Consider the following 23,559-nt stretch of genomic DNA (forward strand, 5'->3'; position numbering starts at 1 on the left):
AAAGGATGCCCCAGAGGCAGGAAGAAGACAGCAGATAAGCTTTTCAATGCTAATTAAAGTGATTAAGTACACAACATTCACACTGACCTCTCTCACCCTAGACTTTCCACAGATATATATCAACCTCTTTGCTTAGTTTTCTCCATACCTCACAACCTCTGAGGATGCCTGCCATAGATGTGGGCGAAACGTCAGGAGAGAATGCTTCTGGAACATGGCCACACAGCCCGAAAGACATACAACAACCCTGTGATCCCGGCCATGAAAGCCTTCGACAACACTTATCATTATTTATTTATGTACAGTAGAGTCTCACTTATCCAACACTCGCTTATCCAACGTTCTGGATTATCCAACGCATTTTTGTAGTCAATGTTTTCAATACATCATGATATTTTGGTGCTAAATTCGTAAATACAGTAATTACTACATAGCATTACTGCATATTGAACTACTTTTTCTGCCAAATTTGTTGTATAACCTGATGTTTTGGTGCTTAATTTGTAAAATCATAACCTAATTTGATGTTTAATAGGCTTTTCCTTAATGTCTCCTTATTATCCAACATATTCGCTTATCCAACATTCTGCCGGCCCATTTATGTTGGATAAGTGAGACTCTACTGTATTTATTTTATTTTATTTTATTTATTTACTACATTTATATCCCACCCTTCTCACCCCGAAGGGGACCCAGAGCGGCTTACAAATTAAATTTACTTACAATATTATATTATTAGCATAGCACAATACTGGCAATAAATTACTATATTGTACTACATCAATATACTGTAATATTATTAGTAATATTACATGTAATATAATATATAATTAATATTATATTGTATTATTAGTATTATATTGTATTACAAAATAATATTGATATGATATGCATATACAATATATATTATATATTATTATAAATTATATTGTATATATGTACATATGTATGTGTGTGTGTATATATACTGTATATACTCAAGTATAAGCTTAGTTTTTCAGCCCTTTTTCAGCCCTTGGCTTATACTCGGGTGAGGGTCCTGGTTGGCTTATATTAGGGTCAGCTTATACTCAAGAATACATGGTACATTCATTATTTTTCTCTATTATTATTGGTATTATTACATTTATTATTTTTCTCTATTATTGTTGCTATTACATTCATTTTAATCTATTTTTATTATTATTAATACATTTATTATTTCACTCTGAGATTATTATTATTATTATTGCATTTATTTTACTCTATTATTACTTGTATTATTTTACTCTATTACTATGAAAAGGATACATAAGCACATTTACATTGAAGAAGATGAGAATAATGTTTTGATCAGAGTTAGACGGTCTTGAATTTGAGCTTTATGTAAATATTCAAAAACATTTAACCTACTGATGCCTCAATTAACGTAATTTTATTGGCATCTATTTTTATTTCTGAAATTTACCACCCTCGGCTTATACTGGAGTCAATGTTTTCCCAGTTTTTTTGTGGTAAAATTAGGTGCCTCAGCTTATATTCGGGTTGGCTTATATTCGAGTATATATGGTATATATACATACATATACATATATATAATTAGCATAGCATGTTACTGGTGGGAGTAATATAAATTTACTACATTTATATCCCGCCCTTCTCACCCCGAAGGGGACTCAGAGTGGCTTACAAATTATATGTACATACAATATATTATATTATTAGCATAGATCAATATTGGCATTATATACTATATTTTTTTAAAAATTAAAAAATATTCTAATAATATTCATAGATCAATATTAGCATTATATTATATATATATATATTTAAAATTTAAAAAAATATTCCAATAACAATATTAACAACAATTATTATTATTATTATTTAAAAAATCCAATAACAATATTAACAACAATTATTATTATTATTATTAATAATAATGTTCTCATCTTTCTTAGCTGGGACACAGCTGGCCAGGAACGCTTCAAATGCATCGCTTCGACTTATTACCGTGGAGCCCAAGGTCAGATTAATGGGGGAAACTGGGGTCCATTGCTCCCCAATCTTTCCTTGGCAAGGGATGATGGGAGTTGTAGTGTTAACCTATCTTGAGTCATTCTTATGATGGTCCTTTCCCTCATTTTGCAGCCATCATTATAGTCTTCGATGTGAGCGACGTGGCGTCCCTTGACCACGCAAGGTGAGTGGCTAGTGGATGATGGGACTTGTAGTCTAAGTGTTTGTGGTGCCTGGATGATGGGACTTGTAGTCTAAGTGTTTGTGGTGCCTGGATGATGGGACTTGTAGTCTAAGTGTTTGTGGTGCCTGGATGATGGGACTTGTAGTCTAAGTGTTTGTGGCGCCTGGATGATGGGACTCGTCGTCTAAGTGTTTGTGGTGCCTGGATGATGGAACTTGTAGTCTAAGTGTTTGTGGCGCCTGGATGATGGGACTTGTAGTCTAAGTGTTTGTGGTGCCTGGATGATGGGACTTGTAGTCTAAGTGTTTGTGGCGCCTGGATGATGGGACTTGTAGTCTAAGTGTTTGTGGTGCCTGGATGATGGGACTTGTAGTCTAAGTGTTTGTGGTGCCTGGATGATGGGACTTGTAGTCTAAGTGTTTGTGGCGCCTGGATGATGGGACTCGTCGTCTAAGTGTTTGTGGTGCCTGGATGATGGAACTTGTAGTCTAAGTGTTTGTGGCGCCTGGATGATGGGACTTGTAGTCTAAGTGTTTGTGGTGCCTGGATGATGGGACTTGTAGTCTAAGTGTTTGTGGCGCCTGGATGATGGGACTTGTAGTCTAAGTGTTTGTGGTGCCTGGATGATGGGACTTGTAGTCTAAGTGTTTGCGGCGCCTGGATGATGGGACTTGTAGTCTAAGTGTTTGTGGCGCCTGGATGATGGGACTTGTAGTCTAAGTGTTTGTGGCGCCTGGATGATGGGACTTGTAGTCTAAGTCTTTGCGGCGCCTGGATGATGGGACTTGTAGTCTAAGTGTTTGCGGTGCCTGGATGATGGGACTTGTAGTCTAAGTGTTTGCGGCGCCTGGATGATGGGACTTGTAGTCTAAGTGTTTGCGGCGCCTGGATGATGGGACTTGTAGTCTAAGTGTTTGCGGCACCTGGATGATGGGACTTGTAGTCTAAGTGTTTGCGGCGCCTGGGTGATGGGACTTGTAGCCTAAGTGTTTGTGGCGCCTGGATGATGGGACTTGTAGCCTAAGTGTTTGTGGCGCCTGGATGATGGGACTTGTAGTCTAAGTCTTTGCGGAGCCTGGATGATGGGACTTGTAGTCTAAGTGTTTGCGGTGCCTGGATGATGGGACTTGTAGTCTAAGTCTTTGCGGTGCCTGGATGATGGGACTTGTAGTCTAAGTGTTTGCGGTGCCTGGGTGATGGGACTTGTAGTCTAAGCATGTGGTGCCTTAAATAGCATCTTGCTGGGACTTGTAGTCTAAGTGTTTGCTGATGATGATCTTGCATGACTTAGACAATTTATTTTCCCCCCAAAATTGGAATTTGTTGTCCGAAGGAGTTGCTTTCTCTAGCGTGATGATGGGACTTGTAGTCCATTTCCCAAATAAAGTTTTCCTTCCCCAAGGCAATGGCTTCAGGATGCCTTGAAGGAGAACGACCCGTCCAGCGTCATCCTCTTCTTGGTCGGGACCAAAAAGGACCTCTGTGTAAGTAGATCCCATCATCCCTCTCCCCCCAGTTTGGGGATTTTGGGAGTTATAGTCCCCAAAAGAGCCCAATTGCCACCCTTAATGTCCCTCTTTCCAGCCTCCTGCCCAGTACAGTCTTATAGAACAGGACGCCCTCAAAGTTGCCAAAGAGATGCAGGCCGAATTCTGGGCCGTTTCCTCGCTGACAGGTAAGACCCAAATTGGATTGTTATGATATTGGCCAATGATCCCTGTCCTCTTGACCTTGTTATTTATTGTCTATTTTAATTGTACAGTTGTATTTTTTAATATTCTCAATTTTTGACTATGTAATGTATTTTGTTTTGATTGGAAACCGCCCTGAGTTCCCTCGGGGAGATAGGGCGGTATATAAATAATAATAATAATAATTATTATTATTATTATTACATCACATGGACTCTGTTTTCAATGGAGATTTTGAAAAGGGAACCTCCCGTGGGCGCTTTGAGTGGGAATTTCCCTCCGTGGGTCAGTCTAGATGGCCTCTGGGAGCACTTTTCAAGCCTATGAGGAGAATAGTATTTCACAGCTTCAAATAGTCTAATAATAATAATAATAATAGTGTCCGACGTGTGATCCAATACAACAGCCAGCAGAGTGTCTGCTGTGGACTCATCTTGTGTTTCAGATAATAATAATAATTGATATAAATGACATTTTTGAATATTTTTAAAAAATATTCCAATAACAATATTAGCAATTATAGCAAATATTACCATTATATATATATATAATAATTTATAATAATATTGTGCTGTGCAATAATAATAATGTGCTGTCAAAGGCATTCATGGCAGGAATCACAGGCCATACAGCCCAGAAAATTCAAAGCAACCCAATAATAATAATAATAATTTTTTCCCCTGTGTCAGTCGCTTCTGGAGTGAGAGAATTGGCCGTCTGCAAGGACGTTGCCCAGGGGACGCCCAGATGTTTCGATGTTTTACCATCCTTGTGGGAGGCTTCTCTCATGTCCCCGCATGGAGCTGGAGCTGATAGAGGGAGCTCATCCACGCTCTCCCCGGGTGGGATTCGAACCTGGCAGCCTTCAGGTCAGCAACCCAACCTTCAAGTCACAAGGCTTTAACCCACTACACCACTGGGGGCTCAATAATAATAATAATAATAATAATAATAATGATGATACAAAATATTGCCATCTTATATATATGGGACCCCATTTTTAAAAAATCCAATAATAATAATAGATACAAAATACTGACATTTTATATATATGGGACCCTATTAAAATATTCCAATAATAATAGTAATAGTAATAATAGATGCAAAATATTGCCATTATATATATATGGGATCCCATTTAAGAAAAAAAAAATCTAATAATAGAAAAGATTACACAATACCAGAATTTAAAGATCAAACTGCAAAGATTGTGACACAAGCCAAAGTGGTCCCAGAAGTGATCGGCACACTGGATGCAGTGCCTAAAGACCTTGGCCAGCAGTTAAAAAAATTAGGCACTGACAAAATGACCATCCATCTGCTGCAAAAGGCCACCCTACTCGGATCTGCATGTATTAAGGGAATCCTTCGGGGGAGATAAAGCAGGGGATAAATAAATATAATAATAATAACAACAACTGCAAAAGGCCACCCTACTGGGATCTTCACGCATCATCTGAAAATAAATCACACAGCCCTAGACACTTGGGAAGTGTTCGACTTGTGATTTTGTGATATGAAATCCAGCATATCTATCTTGTTTGCTGTGTCATAATAATAATAATAATAATAATAATAATAATAATAATAATAATAATACATCACACAGTCCTAGACACTTGGGAAGTGTTCGACTTGTGATTTTGTGATATGAAATCCAGCATGTCTATCTTGTTTGCTGTGTCGTAATAAAATAATAATAATATAATACACTATAATTAATGCAATATAATACTAACAATAATACAATATAATGTCATAAAATTATGACATATAAATATGTCATAAAATAAAAATAATAAATTATTATTAATAAATAATACTTTTAAAAATTTAAATATTTAATATTTTAAGCTTTGATTTTATGTGTTTATATGTGTTATATGTGCATCGAATTGTGCCATGTGTAAGCTGCCTTGAATTATTATTGTAATAATAATATAGTACAATATAGTAATATATAATGCTTATATTGTACTATACTAATAATATAATATTTTGTATGTATATAACTTAAAAGCTGCCCTGAGTCCCCTTCGGGGTGAGAAGGGCAAGATATGAATGTCACTAAGAAATAAATAATAATAATAATAATAATAATAATAATAATAATAATAATAAATAGTACAATATAGTAATATATAATGCTTATATTGTACTGTGCTAATAATATAATTTATTGTATGTACATATAACTTGTAAGCCGCCCTGAGTCCCCTTTGGGGTGAGAAAGGCGGGGTATAAATGGGGCAAATAAATAATAAATAAATTAATAACCCATTGGGTGAATGCTAATAAAAAAAATGTTAAAATAGCCATTGTCATCATTCCAAATTCAAAATGAGAAGAGAACCCAAAGGCGACAAAGAATGGCTTTGCAACGGAGCTTGGGTGTCCTACCTGCCAAGGGTGGTTTTGCCGGTTGGGGCTCGCCTAGATAACCTTTAGGGTCCCCTCTCTGTGCTGGGAAGGGCTATTGAAACCTGATTTCCTTCCCAGGCGAAGGCGTGAGGGACTTCTTCTTCCGAGTGGCCGCCTTGACCTTCGAAAGCAGCGTCTTGGCCGAACTGGAGCGAAGCCATTTGCGCCGCATCGGGGACGTTGTCCGTAAGTGGATCTGCCTTTGAGATCATGAGGACTAGAAACCTCCCAAATACAGTTGATAACAATATAACAAAACTAGCTGTGCCCGGCCACGCGTTGCTGTGGCGAAGTATGGTGGTATGGCAAATAAAGTATTGAGGAATTGGTGGTAGTTAAGGTAAAGGATCCCCTGGGCTGAGTGGGTTGCTAGGAGACCAAGTGAGCGGAGCTTAGCCTTCTAACTGGCAGCAATTGAATAATGGCATTGAATGTTTGCCCTATGTGTGTTATAATGTGATCCGCCCTGAGTCCCCTTCGGGGTGAGAAGGGCGGAATATAAATACTGTAAATAAATAAATAAATAAATAAATAGGATAAAAACAATTATTCCTCTCCCTCTAATTAGGACTTTATTTTTCTTTCCTTTTTGTTGTATCAACCTAGAGGCATGGATGAGGGGTTGTGATGTCAATTTTCGAGGTTGTGGGGTGTTTACTTTTGTTGTTTTGTCCGCTGCCGTGATGCCATCACTCTTTTATATATATAGATATAGTACTGTACATACTCAAGTATAACCCTAGTTTTTCAGCCCTTTTTAAGGACTGAAAAAAAACCTCCTCGGCTTATACTCGGGTGAGGGTCCTGGTGGGCTTATATTCAGGTCGGCTTATACTCATGTATATATGGTATATTTATTATTTTACTCTATTATTGTTACTTTTACATTTATTTTACTCTATTTTTATTATTAATAATACATTTATTATTATTTTTTTCCATGACCAAAGGGGTTTTAGAAATTTATTGTATAGAACTGCTCTTTCCAATACAAAAGAATGAACAGAGAGCTCTTTTATATGTGCTCTACCATAAAGTATTTTTTCAGGGTATACAAAAAACCCCAACTTTAAAAACATAAAGATGCACTTTGAAATAAATAAGTTTAACTCTTTGCAAATTTACTTTTTTACATTTTTAATACCAGGCTCCCCCATTTCAAAAACATCCCTTTATTAAGAATGAATAAAAAATGAAATCCTTGGTGGGTTACTCACATTGGAACCAAAAAATAAGGGATGCAATTAAAAATGAAGTATGTTTAACAGCAGCAAGGAGTGTCCAAATGATGATGGATACTGTAACGTGCATCATTGCAATCGACATGTTTTCATCCACATGGAAGAAATAAGACAGATCAGTTTGCTTGTACTGTCTTTAAATATTACTGCTGAAACTGTTTTTCTTACAATTTGTTTGGAAATTATTTTACTCTATTATTACATTTATTATTTTACTGCATTTATTATTATTACATTTATTATTTCACTATTAGTATTAAAAGGATACATAAGCACATTGACATTGAAGATGAGAATAATGATTTAATCAGAGTTGGACAGTCTATGTAAATACAGTAGAGTCTCACTTATCCAAGCCTCGCTTATCCAAGCTTCTGGATTATCCAACACATTTTTGTAGTCAATGTTTTCAATACATTGTGATACAGTAGAGTCTCACTTATCCAAGCCTCGCTTATCCAAGCCTCTGGATAATCCAAGCCATTTTTGTAGTCAATGTTTTCAATATATCATGATATTTTGGTGCTAAATTCATAAATACAGTAATTACAACATAACATTACTGCGTATTGAACTACTATTTTGGTCAAATTTGTTGTATAACATGAAGTTTTGGTGCTTAATTTGTAAAATCATAACCTAATTTGATGTTTAATAGGCTTTCCTTAATCCCTCCTTATTATCCAAGATATTCGCTTATCCAAGCTTCTGCTGGCCCGTTTAGCTTGGATAAGTGAGACTCTACTGTATTTTGATGCTAAATTAGTAAATACAGTAATTACTACATAGCATTACTGTGTATTGAACTACTTTTTCTGTCAAATTTGTTGTATAGCATGATGTTTTGGTGCTTAATTTGTAAAATCATAACCTAATTTGATGTTTAATAGGCTTTTCCTTAATCCCTCCTTATTATCCAAGATATTCGCTTATCCAACATTCTGCTGGCCCGTTGGTTGGATAAGTGAGACTCTAGTGTAATACATTTATTATTTTACTCTATTTATTATTACATTTATTATTTTACTGCATTTATTATTATTATTATTATTACATTTATTATTGCAGTCTATTATTATTAAAAGGATACATAAGCACATTTACATTGAAGAAGATGAGAATCATGATTTGATCAGTCTTATCTTAAATTAGAGCTTGATGTAAATATTCAAAAACATTTAACCTACTGAGGCCTCAATTAATGTAATTTTATTGGTATCTACAGTAGAGTCTCACTTATCCAACATAAACGGGCCAGCAGAATGTTGGATAAGCAGGAGGGATTAAGGAAAAGCCTATTAAACATCAAATTAGGTTATGATTTTACAAATTAAGCACCAAAACATCATGTTATACAACAAATTTGACAGAAAAAGTAGTTCAATACGAAGTAATGCTATGTAGTAATTACTGTATTTACAAATTTAGCACCAAAATATCATGTTTTGAAAACATTGACTACAAAAATGCGTTGGATAATTTAGAATGTTGGATAAGCGAGTGTTGGATAAGTGAGACTCTACTGTATTTTACTCTATTTTTATTTTATTATGACACAGCAAACAAGATAGATAAGCTGGATTTCGTATCACAAAATCACAAGTCAAACACTTCAGTGTCTAGGACTGTGTGATGTATTTTCGGATGATGCGCACAGATCCCAGTAGGGTGGCCTTTTGCAGATGACAGATCGTGATCTTGTCTATTTTTATTATTAATAATACATTTATTATTACATTTATTATTTTACTGCATTTATTATTATTATTACATTTATTATTTCACTCTTATTATTAAAAGGATACATAAGCACATTTACATTGAAGAAGATGAGAATAATGATTTAATCAGAGTTGGACAGTCTTATCTTAAATTAGAGTTTTAGGTAAATATTCAAAAACATTTAACCTTCTGAGGCCTCAATTAATGTAATTTTATTGGTATCTATTTTTATTTCTGAAATTTCCCACCCTCAGCTTATACTTGAGTCAATGTTTTCCCAGTTTTTTGTGGTAAAATTAAGTGCCTCGGCTTATATTCGGGTCGGCTTATACTCGAGTATATACGGTAATTCCCGGGCCTCTGTGTCTTCCTCTTGCAGGGATCCACAGCAACGAACGGGATTTGTACCAGACGGAAAAGCGCCGGAAATCCAATTGCTGCCAATGAGGACACGGCATTTGCCCGCTGCTGTATTTGCACTGAACTTTTGTACCAGTTTCCGAAACCAAAGGAAAACCGAAATGATCTGTGTCTTGGATGGATCGGGACCATCTTCCCAATGGAAACCTTCATTGCATTCCCACTCCAAATTATAATTTTTCTAGCTTTGTGGAAATCCAAAGCCATACTTATACCAATTTAATAATAATAATAATAATAATAATAATAATAATAATAATAATAATAATAATAGTGTATGATCCAGTACAACAGCCAGCAGTGTCTGCTGTGGACTCAAATTCAAATAATTCAAATAATAATAATAATACCCAGTGTTGAAAAGCGCAACCATGCTGTCCCACCTTTTCTGGATATTATTTACAGGATTTATTATGGATAATAAAATTAGATTTTTCCAAAATCTTGCCGTTGTTTCTTTTTTGGAAGATGGGTGTTACAGTACATAAAGGCACACAAACGGCTCAAATCTTTAGACCCATATTATTATTACAATCTACTGTGTTCGAATCACTCCGAGCCTTCCTGGGCCCCGTTGGCGTCTAATCGGTGGGCGTTGAATCGGGGCATCATCTCCGTCGGGACGCAGTGGCTCCACTTGTATTGCTTTTTCAGCCGTCGGCCTCCTTCACTGTCTTCGATGCAAATGGCAGCGATGCCTAGTGGGTAGGGCGGCATGAAAAGCAACGGAAGGGAAACATATATGGTAATATAGAATGCTTATATTGTGCTATGCTAATAATATAATATATTGTCTGTACATATAACTTGTAAGCCGCCCTAAATCCCCTTTGGGGTGAGAAGGGCGGGATATAAATGTCGCTAATAATAATAATAATAATAATAATAATAATAATAAAAATAAATAGTACAATATAGTAATATATAATGCTTATATTGTGCTATGCTAATAATATAATATATTGTATGTACATATAACTTGTAAGCCGCCCTAAATCCCCTTCGGGGTGAGAAGGGCAGGATAGAAATGTCACTAAGAAATAAATAATAATAATAAATAGTACAATATAGTAATATAGAATGCTTATATTGTGCTATGCTAATAATATAATATATTGTCTGTACATATAACTTGTAAGCCGCCCTAAATCCCCTTTGGGGTGAGAAGGGCGGGATATAAATGTCGCTAATAATAATAATAATAATAATAATAATAATAATAATAATAATAATAATAATAAATAGTACAATATAGTAATATATAATGCTTATATTGTGCTATGCTAATAATATAATATATTGTATGTACATATAACTTGTAAGCCGCCCTAAATCCCCTTTGGGGTGAGAAGGGCGGGATATAAATGTCGCTAATAATAATAATAATAATAATAATAAAAATAAATAGTACAATATAGTAATATATAATGCTTATATTGTGCTATGCTAATAATATAATATATTGTATGTACATATAACTTGTAAGCCGCCCTAAATCCCCTTTGGGGTGAGAAGGGCGGGATAGAAATGTCACTAAGAAATAAACAATAATAATAAATAGTACAATATAGTAATATATAATGCTTATATTGTGCTATGCTAATAATATAATATATTGTATGTACATATAACTTGTAAGCCGCCCTAAATCCCCTTCGGGGTGAGAAGGGCGGGATAGAAATGTCACTAAGAAATAAACAATAATAATAATAAATAGTACAATATAGTAATATAGAATGCTTATATTGTGCTATGCTAATAATATAATATATTGTATGTACATATAACTTGTAAGCCGCCCTAAATCCCCTTTGGGGTGAGAAGGGCGGGATATAAATGTCGCTAATAATAATAATAATAATAATAATAATAATAATAATAATAATAAAAATAAATAGTACAATATAGTAATATATAATGCTTATATTGTGCTATGCTAATAATATAATATATTGTATGTACATATAACTTGTAAGCCGCCCTAAATCCCCTTTGGGGTGAGAAGGGCGGGATGGAAATGTCACTAAGAAATAAACAATAATAATAAATAGTACAATATAGTAATATATAATGCTTATATTGTGCTATGCTAATAATATAATATATTGTATGTACATATAACTTGTAAGCCGCCCTAAATCCCCTTCGGGGTGAGAAGGGCGGGATAGAAATGTCACTAAGAAATAAACAATAATAATAAATAGTACAATATAGTAATATATAATGCTTATATTGTGCTATGCTAATAATATAATATATTGTATGTACATATAACTTGTAAGCCGCCCTAAATCCCCTTCGGGGTGAGAAGGGCGGGATAGAAATGTCACTAAGAAATAAACAATAATAATAATAAATAGTACAATATAGTAATATAGAATGCTTATATTGTGCTATGCTAATAATATAATATATTGTATGTACATATAACTTGTAAGCCGCCCTAAATCCCCTTTGGGGTGAGAAGGGCGGGATAGAAATGTCACTAAGAAATAAATAATAATAATAAATAGTACAATATAGTAATATATAATGCTTATATTGTGCTATGCTAATAATATAATATATTGTATGTACATATAACTTGTAAGCCGCCCTAAATCCCCTTTGGGGTGAGAAGGGCGGGATAGAAATGTCACTAAGAAATAAACAATAATAATAAATAGTACAATATAGTAATATATAATGCTTATATTGTGCTATGCTAATAATATAATATATTGTATGTACATATAACTTGTAAGCCGCCCTAAATCCCCTTCGGGGTGAGAAGGGTGGGATAGAAATGTCACTAAGAAATAAACAATAATAATAATAAATAGTACAATATAGTAATATAGAATGCTTATATTGTGCTATGCTAATAATATAATACATTGTATGTACATATAACTTGTAAGCCGCCCTGAGTCCCCTTCGGGGTGAGAAGGGCGGGATATAAATGTCAATAATAATAATAATAATAATAATAATAATAATAATAATAATAATAAATGGGTTCTTTTGCTGCCCCAAACCCTGAGGTTGTCCCACGATGATCGTAAGGCTTCCCTACCTGCCACTCGGCCTCCTTGCCGCTCCACCAGTTGGACAGCGGCCTGCATGGTGCCTCCCGTCTCGACCCACTGGTCCACCAGTAAGACCCGGAGGCCTGCGATTGGGAGGGAATGGGAACAAAGGAACAATTATAATAGGTAAAGGTTTTCCCCTGATTTTAAGTCCAGTCATGTCTGACTCTGGGGGTTGGTGCTCATCTTCATTTCTAAGCTGAAGAGCCGGCGTTGTCCGTAGACACCTCCAATAGTGTGTTATTATTATATTGTATTACATTATAATATTATTATCAATATTATATGTATATATAAAATATTATATTATTAGCATAGCATAATATGAGTATTCTATGTTATTATATTGTTATATTGACTCCATTGCTCCTTCCCACCAGATGCTGTCCTGCCCCTAAGCCAGTGCTTGAAATTAAATCCAGACAAAAATATTACGTTTTAAGTAAAGTAAAAGTAAAGGTCTTATATTAAGTCTAGTCGAGTCTGACTCTGGAGGTTGGTGCTCATCTCCTTTCTAAGCCAAAGAGCCGGCGTTGTCCGTAGACACCTCCTAGGTCAAGTGGCCGGCATGACGGCATGAGCACTGTTACTTGGTACCTATTGATCTACTCATATTGGCATGTTTTCGAACTGCTAGGTTGGCAGAAGCTGGGGCTATCAGCGGGAGCTCACCCCACTCGCTGGATTCGAACTGCTGACTTTTCGGTCAGCTCAGCGGTTTAACCTGCTGCGCCACTGGGGTACTAATAAAGTATTATCTCATTATTAGATTCTGGGAAACCGCGTCAACTGCGTGGAAGTATCTACTGACCTGGGCCAATGGCGTCTGTCCGCACCTCCATGAACTTGTCCCTCCCGGAGTAGTCCCGGTAGGGCTGTTGTAGGGTCTCCACGCAGAGATGACCGGCTTTGCGGATGGCCAGGAAGCCCTTCTGCAGCGCGTTGGCCATGGCCGCCCCTGAGAAGAGGGGCAGAGGAGAGTCAGGCTCCCCTTGACAGTTCAGACTAAAACCCAGAGCGGGTTCACCGCTCCGCCCGGGAGTTGCAGCTGACCCAGGATGAAGCCCATGGCGTCGATGCCCGCCACCAAGTCAATGGCCTCGTCCCGAAAAGGCCGGACGAGGTCCTCCACGCAGTCGTGCAAAGCCTGGCGAGCAAGGGAGAAAAAGCCAAATCAAGGGAGTCCTGGGAGTTGTAGTTTCCCAAGGTCTCCATCCTCCTCTGCTCCAAAAATGAGTGTCTTTCGACCAGACCGCAATCATAATAATAATGACCTAAGCTAAAGAGATCAAATGCAATTTTGGTCTCCATGGCCCAATGCTAGGGAATCCTGGGAGTTGTAGTTTCCCAAGGTCTCCATCCTCCTCTGCCCCAAAAATGAGTGCCTTTCGAATAGACAGCAATAATAATAATAATAATAATAATAATAATAATAATAATAATAATAATAATAATGACTTAAGCTAAAGAGATCAAATGCAATTTTGGTCTCCATGGCCCAATGCTAGGGAATCCTGGGAGTTGTAGTTTCCCAAGGTCTCCATCCTTCTTCTGCCCCTAAAATGAGTGCCTTTCGAATAGACAGCAATAATAATGATAATAATGATAATAATAATAATAATGACTTAAGCTATGGAGATCAAATGCAATTTCGGCACCACATTAGCCTCCATGGCCCAATGCTAGGGAATCCTGGGAGTTGTAGTTTCCCAAGGTCTCCATCCTCCTCTGCCCCAAAAATGAGTGCCTTTCGAATAGACAGCAATAATAATAATAATAATAATAATAATAATAATAATAATAATGACTTAAGCTATGGAGATCAAATGCAATTTCGGCACCACATTAGCCTCCATAGACCAATACTAGGGAATCCTGGGAGTTGTAGTTTCCCAAGGTCTCCATCCTTCTCTGCCCCCAAAATGAGTGTATTTCGACCAGACAGCAATAATAATAATAATAATAATAATAATAATAATAATAATAATGACTTAAGCTATGGAGATCAAATGCAATTTCGGCACCACATTAGCCTCCATGGCCCAATGCTAGGGAATCCTGGGAGTTGTAGTTTCCCAAGGTCTCCATCCTTCTCTGCCCCTAAAACGAGTGCCTTTCGAATAGACAGCAATAATAATAATAATAATAATAATAATAATAATAATAATAGCAGCACCACATTAGCCTCCATGGCTCAATGCTAGGGAATCCTGGGAGTTGTAGTTTCCCAAGGTCTCCATCCTCCTCTGCCCCCAAAATGAGTGTCTTTCGACCAGACAGCAATAATAATAATAATAATAATAATAATAGCACCACATTAGCCTCCATGGCTCAATGCTAGGGAATCCTGGGAGTTGTAGTTTCCCAAGGTCTCCATCCTCCTCTGCCCCCAAAATGAGTGTCTTTCGACCAGACAGCAATAATAATAATAATAATAATAATAATAGCACCACATTAGCCTCCATGGCCCAATGCTAGGGAATCCTGGGAGTTGTAGTTTCCCAAGGTCTCCATCCTTCTCTGCCCCTAAAATGAGTGCCTTTCGAATAGACAGCAATAATAATAATAATAATAATAATAATAATAATAATAATAATAATAATGACTTAAGCTATGGAGATCAAATGCAATTTCGGCACCACAGCCTCCATAGACCAATACTAGGGAATCCTGGGAGTTGTAGTTTCCCAAGGTCTCCATCCTCCTCTGCCCCCAAAATGAGTGTCTTTCGACCAGACAGCAATAATAATAATAATAATAATAATAATAATAATAATAATAATAGCACCACATTAGCCTCCATGGCTCAATGCTAGGGAATCCTGGGAGTTGTAGTTTCCCAAGGTCTCCATCCTTCTCTGGCCCCAAAATGAGTGTCTTTTGACCAGACAGCAATAATAATAATAATAATAATAATAATAATAATAGCACCACATTAGCCTCCATGGCCCAATGCTAGGGAATCCTGGGAGATGTAGTTTCCCAAGGTCTCCATCCTTCTCTGGCCCCAAAATGAGTGTCTTTTGACCAGACAGCAATAATAATAATAATAATAATAATAATAATAATAATAATAATAATAATAGCACCACATTAGCCTCCATGGCTCAATGCTAGGGAATCCTGGGAGTTGTAGTTTCCCAAGGTCTCCATCCTCCTCTGCCCCAAAAATGAGTGTCTTTCGACCAGACAGCAATAATAATAATAATAATAATAATAATAGCACCACATTAGCCTCCATGGCCCAATGCTAGGGAATCCTGGGAGTTGTAGCTTCCCAAGGTCTCCATTGTTCCCTGCCCCATAAGGGAGTGTGTGTGACTTTAACTATGGGAACAAATGCAATTTTGGCACCGCTTTAACCTCCATAGCCCAATGCTAGGGAGTCCTGGGAGTTGTAGTTTCCTAAGGTCTCACGTTTTTCTCTGCCATAGAGGGTGCCTCCCATCCAGCCTTTGCATAATAATAATAATAATAATAATAATAATAATAATAATAATAATAATAATAATAATAGAATCACAGAATCCTAGAATTGGAAGAGACCCCCAAGAGCCATCCAGTCCAATCCTTCCGCCATAAAAGCAGACTCAAGACCCAATCTGAACCCTCCTGACAGATGGCCATCCAGCCTTTGCATAATATTAATAATAATAATAGAATCACAGAATCCTAGAATTGGAAGAGATCCCCAAGGGCCATCCAGTCCAACCCTTCCGCCATAAAGGCAGACCCAAGACTCAATCCGATCCCTCCTGACAGATGGCCATCCAGCCTTTGCTTAATAATAATAATAATAATAATAGAATGACAGAATACTAGAATTGGAAGAGACCCCCAAGGGCCATCCAGTCCAACCCTTCTGCCATAACGGCAGACCCAAGACCCAATCTGATCCCTCCTGACAGATGGCCATCCAGCCTTTGCATAATATTAATAATAATAATAGAATCACAGAATCCTAGAATTGGAAGAGATCCCCAAGGGCCATCCAGTCCAACCCTTCCGCCATAAAGGCAGACCCAAGACTCAATCCGATCCCTCCTGACAGATGGCCATCCAGCCTTTGCTTAATAATAATAATAATAATAATAGAATGACAGAATACTAGAATTGGAAGAGACCCCCAAGGGCCATCCAGTCCAACCCTTCTGCCATAACGGCAGACCCAAGACCCAATCTGATCCCTCCTGACAGATGGCCATCCAGCCTTTGCATAATATTAATAATAATAATAGAATCACAGAATCCTAGAATTGGAAGAGATCCCCAAGGGCCATCCAGTCCAACCCTTCCGCCATAAAGGCAGACCCAAGACTCAATCCGATCCCTCCTGACAGATGGCCATCCAGCCTTTGCTTAATAATAATAATAATAATAATAATAATAATAGAATGACAGAATACTAGAATTGGAAGAGACCCCCAAGGGCCATCCAGTCCAACCCTTCTGCCATAACGGCAGACCCAAGACCCAATCTGATCCCTCCTGACAGATGGCCATCCAGCCTTTGCATAATATTAATAATAATAATAATAATAATAATAATAATAATAATAATAATAGAATCATAGAATACTAGAATTGGAAGAGACCCCCAAGGGCCATCCAGTCCAACCCTTCCGCCATAACAGCAGACTTAAGACTCAATCTGATCCTTCCTGACAGATGGCCATCCAGCCTTTGCTTAATAATAATAATAATAATAATAATAATAATAATAATAATAATAATAGAATGACCGAATACTAGAATTGGAAGAGACCCCCAAGGGCCATCCAGTCCAACCCTTCTGACATAACGGCAGACCCAAGACCCAATCTGATCCCTCCTGACAGATGGCCATCCAGTCTTTGCATAATAATAATAATAATAATTATAATAATAATAATATCCCGCTCTTCTCACCCCAAAGGGGACTCGAGTGGCTTACAAATCAAATGTACATACAATATATTATTAGCATAGCACAATATAAGCATTAAATTACTATATTGTACTATATCATTATATGGTAATATTATTAATAATATTACATTTCATATACAGTATAATATATAATTAATATTATATTATATTATTATTAGTATAATATTGAATTACATTATAATATTGTTATCAATATTATAAGTATATCCAATATATTATATGAATATGACAGTGACACCACTCTGATTGCCATATAACACAGAGCGATGGGGTCCTGGGATTTGTAGTTTACCTGGTGGTGGCAATAGAGGCGGGAAGGGTCCAGCCAGGCGTATTTGGGGCCCTTGACGTTGGGGGCCATCAGCGACAGGTACCAGCCCGGTTCCCTTGAGTCGGGGGCGCACTTCAAATCCCGCAGCATGACAAAGTACGGAGCACTAAGACATAAGAGGGCCAAAAGGGGGAAATAATCACAAGTACACATTTCTAAAAAGGTGGACTAGAATCATAGAATAGTAGAGTTGGAAGAGACCTCATGGGCCATCCAGTCCAACCCCCTGCTAAGAAGCAGGAAATCGCATTCAAAGCACCCCCGACAGATGGCCATCCAGCCTCTGCTTAAAAGCCTCCAAAGAAGGAGCCTCCACCACAACTCCCAAAGTGCCCTTGTTGTACTACAACTACCCAAATCCCATTTTGATTACTATATAGTCCCTTTTGTTCCTGAGTTACAACTGTTTTATGGACTACAACTCCCAAAAGTCCTTCACATGGTGCTTTCTTGGACCCCTATAGTCCCATTTTGGACTACAGCTTCCTTTTGGGGGAATGTCATGATCTCCAATTGTCGGCTGACAAAGAACAGATGCCAGCCATAAAACGGGCCAGCCATAAAACCTCAATTACCCTCTGGTATGTGAGAGCCCCTATATAAATGGGCCAAAGAGAAGGTTCCGGTATTCTGTACAATAAAACCTGTTGGAATCTACCAGCGTGTGTCTTGGCGCTTTTTCTGGTGGAAGACTGACCCACAGCACAACTGGGAGAAGAGAACCCAACAATTTGTACAGAATACCAGAACCTTCTCTTTGGCCCATTTATATACATTGGCCCCTTCATGGTCAAAAGACTAGTGAATGAAGTCACCGCAGAACTAGAACTCCCTCAATCCTACAGAATGATTCACCCAGTTTTCCACTTCAGTCTCCTCAAACCAGCTTCTGAGAGCTCCCAATGGCACCCAGTCAAGCCCCCGCCCCCACCCATCATGATAGGGGGCAACCAACACTATGAGGTGGCGGAAATATTAGATTCCAGAGTCAGGAAAAACACCCTCCAGTATTTCGTCAGGTGGAAGCATTTTCCTCTCAGTGAATCAGAATGGGTAAGGGATTCTGACATAAATGCACCCACACTCATCAAGAGGTTTCACGCTCAAAACCCACACAAACCTCTGTACAAGGGGGGAGGACTGTCTTTGGAGGGGGCGTGATGTCATGATCTCCAATCTTTGACATCTTCGGTCGGCTGACAAAGAACAGTTGCCAGCCATAAAACGGGCCAGCCATAAAACCTCAATTACCCTCTGGTATGTGAGAGCCCCTATATAAATGGGCCAAAGAGAAGGTTCTGGTATTCTGTACAATAAAACCTGTTGGAATCTACCAGCGTGTGTCTTGGTGCTTTTCCTGGTGGAAGACTGACCCACAGCACAACTGGGAGAAGAGAACCCGACAGGGAACTACCCAATTCTATTTTCGGCTCCCTTGCTTTGAACCACAACACCATAATGTGGGCTCCATACGCCCCTTGAAGGCCTGGAAAAGAGCCTTCTTTGGACTACAACTCCCATTTCAGACTTCAAAGACCCCTCCTTTGGGCCCAAGAGTCCTTTGCAGGCTAGAGATCCCTTAATTACTTACAGTTCCTTTGTTTCCTCTGGATTATAAAAGCAATCAAGGGACTGTCATGCCCAAAGCAGCGCTTTTCGGAGAGGAGTTGGACCCACCCGTATTCCCTTGGCCCCCAAAGTACCTGGGTCCCAAAGACGGACGGACTGGGCTGCGGCCTCTGGACGGACGCTTGACCGAGAAATGGACTTTGGAGGGAAAGGGAAGGGAAGGGCTCCTTGGCCGGAGGGAGCGGCAGCTGACCCGGTCAGTCTGGAGCCTGGAGCAAGTCCAAATTCCTTCTGCGGACAGAGAAGAAAAAGAAGAAAATGAAGAAGAAGGGACGCCATTCACAATTCATTCCCGGCCAGAAAGAGGCACGAAGAGTATCAGATGAGCGTTTGGTGAAAAACCCTAAAGTGACCCCAAAACTGGGTCTCATTTGCAAAGCCCCCAAAGTGACCCCAAAATTGGGTCTCATGTGAAAAGCCTGCAAAGTGACCACAAAACCAAAGTGACCCTAAAACTTGGTCTCACTCAAAAAGTCCCCAAAGTAACCTCAACACCAAAGTGACCCCAAAACTGAGTATAATGTGAAGAGTCTCCAAAGTGTCCCCAAAACTAGGTCTCATGTGAAAAGCCCGCAAAGTGTCCCCAAAACCAAAGTGACTCCAAAACTGGGTCTTATGTGAAAAGCCCCCAAAGTGTCTCCAAAACCAGAGACCCCTAAATTGGGTCTCATGTGAAAAGCCTCCAAAGTGACCCCAATACCAAAGTGACCCCAAAACTGAGTATCATGTGAAGAGCTCTCAAAGCGACCCCAAAATTAGGTATCATGTGAAGAGTCCCCAAATACCAAAGTGACCCCAAAACTGGGTCTCATTTGCAAAGCCCCCAAAGTGACCCCAAAATTGGGTCTCATGTGAAAAGCCTGCAAAGTGACCACAAAACCAAAGTGACCCTAAAACTTGGTCTCACTTAAAAAGTCCCCAAAGTAACCTCAAAACCAAAGTGACCCCAAAACTGAGTATAATGTGAAGAGTCTCCAAAGTGTCCCCAAAACTAGGTCTCATGTGAAAAGCCCGCAAAGTGTCCCCAAAACCAAAGTGACTCCAAAACTGGGTCTTATGTGAAAAGCCCCCAAAGTGTCTCCAAAACCAGAGACCCCTAAATTGGGTCTCACGTGAAAAGCCTCCAAAGTGACCCCAATACCAAAGTGACCCCAAAACTGAGTATCATGTGAAGAGCTCTCAAAGCGACCCCAAAATTAGGTATCATGTGAAGAGTCCCCAAATACCAAAGTGACCCCAAAACTGGGTCTCATGTGAAAAGTCCCCAAAATGACCCCAAAACCAGAGAGACCCCAAAACTAAATCTCATGTGAAGAGTCTCCAAAGTGACCCCAAAATTGGGTCTCATGTGAATATCCCTCAAAGTGACCCCAAAATTGGGTATCATGTGAAGAGTCCCCAAAGTGACCCCAAGACCAGGTATCACTTGAGAAGCCCCAAAAGTGACCCCAAAACTAAATCTCATGTGAAAAGCCCAAAGTGAACCCAAAACTAGCTTAGTTTGTACTTCGAATACCAAATGAAGGGCTAACTGAGCCCCAGAGGGTTTTTAATAATCTATCCCGTATTTATTATGGTCTTACCATTTATGTGTTTTAAATGCAATTTTTTATCCTTGTATTGTTGTTTTAATTGATATATTGTATTACTGTTTTATCTTTTTTATATTGTGATTTGTATTATGTTGCTGTTTATTTTGTCCTTATGTTGTTTGGGCCTCTGCCCCATGTAAGCCGCCCCGAGTCCCCGTGGGGAGATGGTGGCGGGGTTTAAATAAAGTTTTATTATTTTATTCTTATTATTATTTTATTATGACACAGCAAACAAGATAGATATGCTGGATTTCATATCACAAAATCACAAGTCGAACACTTCCCAAGTGTCTAGGACTGTGTGATGTATTTTCGGATGATGCGTGCAGATCCCAGCAGGGTGGCCTTTTGCAGCTGGCAGATCGTAATTTTGTCAATGTCTATTGTTTCCAAATGCCGGCACCCAAAATATTATTATTATTATTATTATTATTATTATTATTATTATTATTATTATTATCATCATCATCTGTGGGTGGTAAAAACACAAACAAACACTAGGGGCCGCTATTGCATTGTTGTTCAAATGCATTGATTGAAAGCCGAAGGTCCCGGGTTCCAATCCTGCCACCTCCGCCATTCCCAAATCTCAAAGTGAACTGAGAACACAGACCTCCCTTCCTGGCCTACCTGGCAGGGTCATGGTTAGAATCAAACACGTTATCCAGATAGGATATTGTAAATAGGAGTGTATTATTGTTGTTGTTGTTGCTATTAATAACTAAATAGTACACACAATTCCCATGGTATGGTTCTGTACGTTTGCACTTAAGTTGAATTTGTTTGAAAGTCAGATCAGTGACTTTTTTTTTTTTTAAATTTCGGTGACATTTTTAAAGTGTAACTCAAGCCAAATCTATATATATAAATGAGTGCTGGCATCACGGCGACCAACAAAACAACAGGCCCCCCAAGCTCGAAATTTGACAACACAACCCATCATCCACGCCTCTAGGTTGATACAACAAAAAGAAAAGAAAAATAAAGTCCTAATTAGAGGGAGAGCAATAATTGTTTTTATCCAATTGCTGCCAGTTAGAAAGCTAAGCTCTGTCCACTTGGTCTCCTAGCAACCCACTCAGCCCAGGAGACAGGCAAAGTTAGGCCTCACTTAGGCCTCTTCCACACTGCCTATAAAATACAGACACCACCAGACAACGCCACAGCAACGCGTGGCCGGGCACAGCTAGTAATATATATATTTCTTACGGAAGGATGGGGTCTGTTTTGCTGTCTGTGCCTCTGTTCCGGAGATTTCGCCCAAACAACTGGAAAAGTATCTCTCAACACTGGTCAAGGCTATGTCCACCGGAGTCTGAGCAAATCCCCGCAATCTTATCTGCAAAAGGGTAGGCAAGCTCTATCATCATGTAGCATTAATATATACAATGCTGCCTTATGCAAACTGAACCAAAAAAATATCCTTTTGTTCCACCAAAGAAAGGACATCCATAGCGGCAGATAAGGGACCAAGGTCTTCCTGATGGCAGGAAATAGCTATATGACAACATTCGGGGGGAAAATGTTCTGTTCCTGGCTTAAAAGTGTTATTTCCTGTTTAATTTTAACTTGCTTTGAAAGTAGCCATTTCTCACCCCGAAGGGGACTCTGAGCAGCTTATGAGTAGGAAACAATCCGATGCCACATATACAAACATAGCAAAGGTAAAGGTTTCCCCCTGACATTAAGTCTAGTTATGTCCAAATCTGGGGTTGGTGCTCATCTCCATTTCTAAGCTGAAGAGCCGGCGTTGTCCATAGACACCTCCAAGGTCATGTGGCCACTGGCATGACTGCATGAAGCGCCGTTATCTTACCACCAGAACGGTACCTATTGATCTACTCACATTTGCATGTTTTTGAACTGCGAGGTATATTGTATATACTTATAATATTGATAATAATATTATAATGTAATACAATATTATACTAATAATATAATAACGTGAGTAGATCAATAGGTACTGCTCCGGCGGGAAGGTAACGGTGTTCCATGCAATCATGCCTATGGCCACATGACCTTGGAGGTGTCTATGGACAACGCCGGCTCTTTGGCTTAGAAATAGAGATGAGCACCAACCCCCAGAGTCAGACATGACTGGACTTAACGTCAGGGGAAACCTTTACCTTTTAATATATAATAATATTATACTATACTAATATTATAATATATTGTATATACATATGATATTAGTAATAATATTAGGATGTAATACAATGTAATAATAATTATAATTCACTAGTATAATTGTATATTTATATTAGACTAGCTGTGCCCGGCCACGCGTTGCTGTGGCAAAGTGGTGGTGGTATTGGTTAAAAATTGTTGTGTAA

The 23,559-nt window shown here is 38.3% G+C and overlaps 2 protein-coding genes across 8 annotated transcripts in view; one reads left to right on the forward strand and one right to left on the reverse strand.

The window, feature by feature from the left end:
• rab34 (RAB34, member RAS oncogene family) overlaps positions 1-10,119 on the forward strand; it is a 21,122-nt gene extending 11,003 nt beyond the window's left edge. For all 6 annotated transcript variants that reach the window (XM_062959017.1, XM_062959022.1, XM_062959016.1 and 3 more), the window contains 6 exons: positions 1,941-2,005; positions 2,131-2,182; positions 3,585-3,666; positions 3,767-3,857; positions 6,373-6,480; positions 9,637-10,119. In XM_062959017.1, coding sequence (XP_062815087.1) covers positions 1,941-2,005; positions 2,131-2,182; positions 3,585-3,666; positions 3,767-3,857; positions 6,373-6,480; positions 9,637-9,704 — 466 coding nt within the window. In that variant the 3' untranslated portion in view covers positions 9,705-10,119. The remainder of the gene's footprint in view (positions 1-1,940; positions 2,006-2,130; positions 2,183-3,584; positions 3,667-3,766; positions 3,858-6,372; positions 6,481-9,636) is intronic.
• Positions 7,244-23,559, reverse strand: part of LOC134292994 (adenine phosphoribosyltransferase-like) — an 18,673-nt gene continuing 2,357 nt past the window's right edge. The window contains exons 2-7 of one of the 2 annotated variants that reach the window (XM_062959023.1): positions 19,709-19,865; positions 17,967-18,111; positions 13,799-13,892; positions 13,557-13,703; positions 12,733-12,828; positions 7,244-10,375 (exon numbers count right to left, since the gene is read on the reverse strand). In XM_062959023.1, the coding sequence (XP_062815093.1) occupies positions 10,227-10,375; positions 12,733-12,828; positions 13,557-13,703; positions 13,799-13,892; positions 17,967-18,095 (615 nt within the window). In that variant the 5' untranslated portion in view covers positions 18,096-18,111; positions 19,709-19,865 and the 3' untranslated portion in view covers positions 7,244-10,226. The other variant, XM_062959024.1, reaches the window with a different exon arrangement.

This window comes from Anolis carolinensis, unplaced genomic scaffold (assembly GCF_035594765.1).
Source record: "Anolis carolinensis isolate JA03-04 unplaced genomic scaffold, rAnoCar3.1.pri scaffold_7, whole genome shotgun sequence".
Taxonomy (NCBI): Eukaryota; Metazoa; Chordata; class Lepidosauria; order Squamata; family Dactyloidae; genus Anolis; species Anolis carolinensis.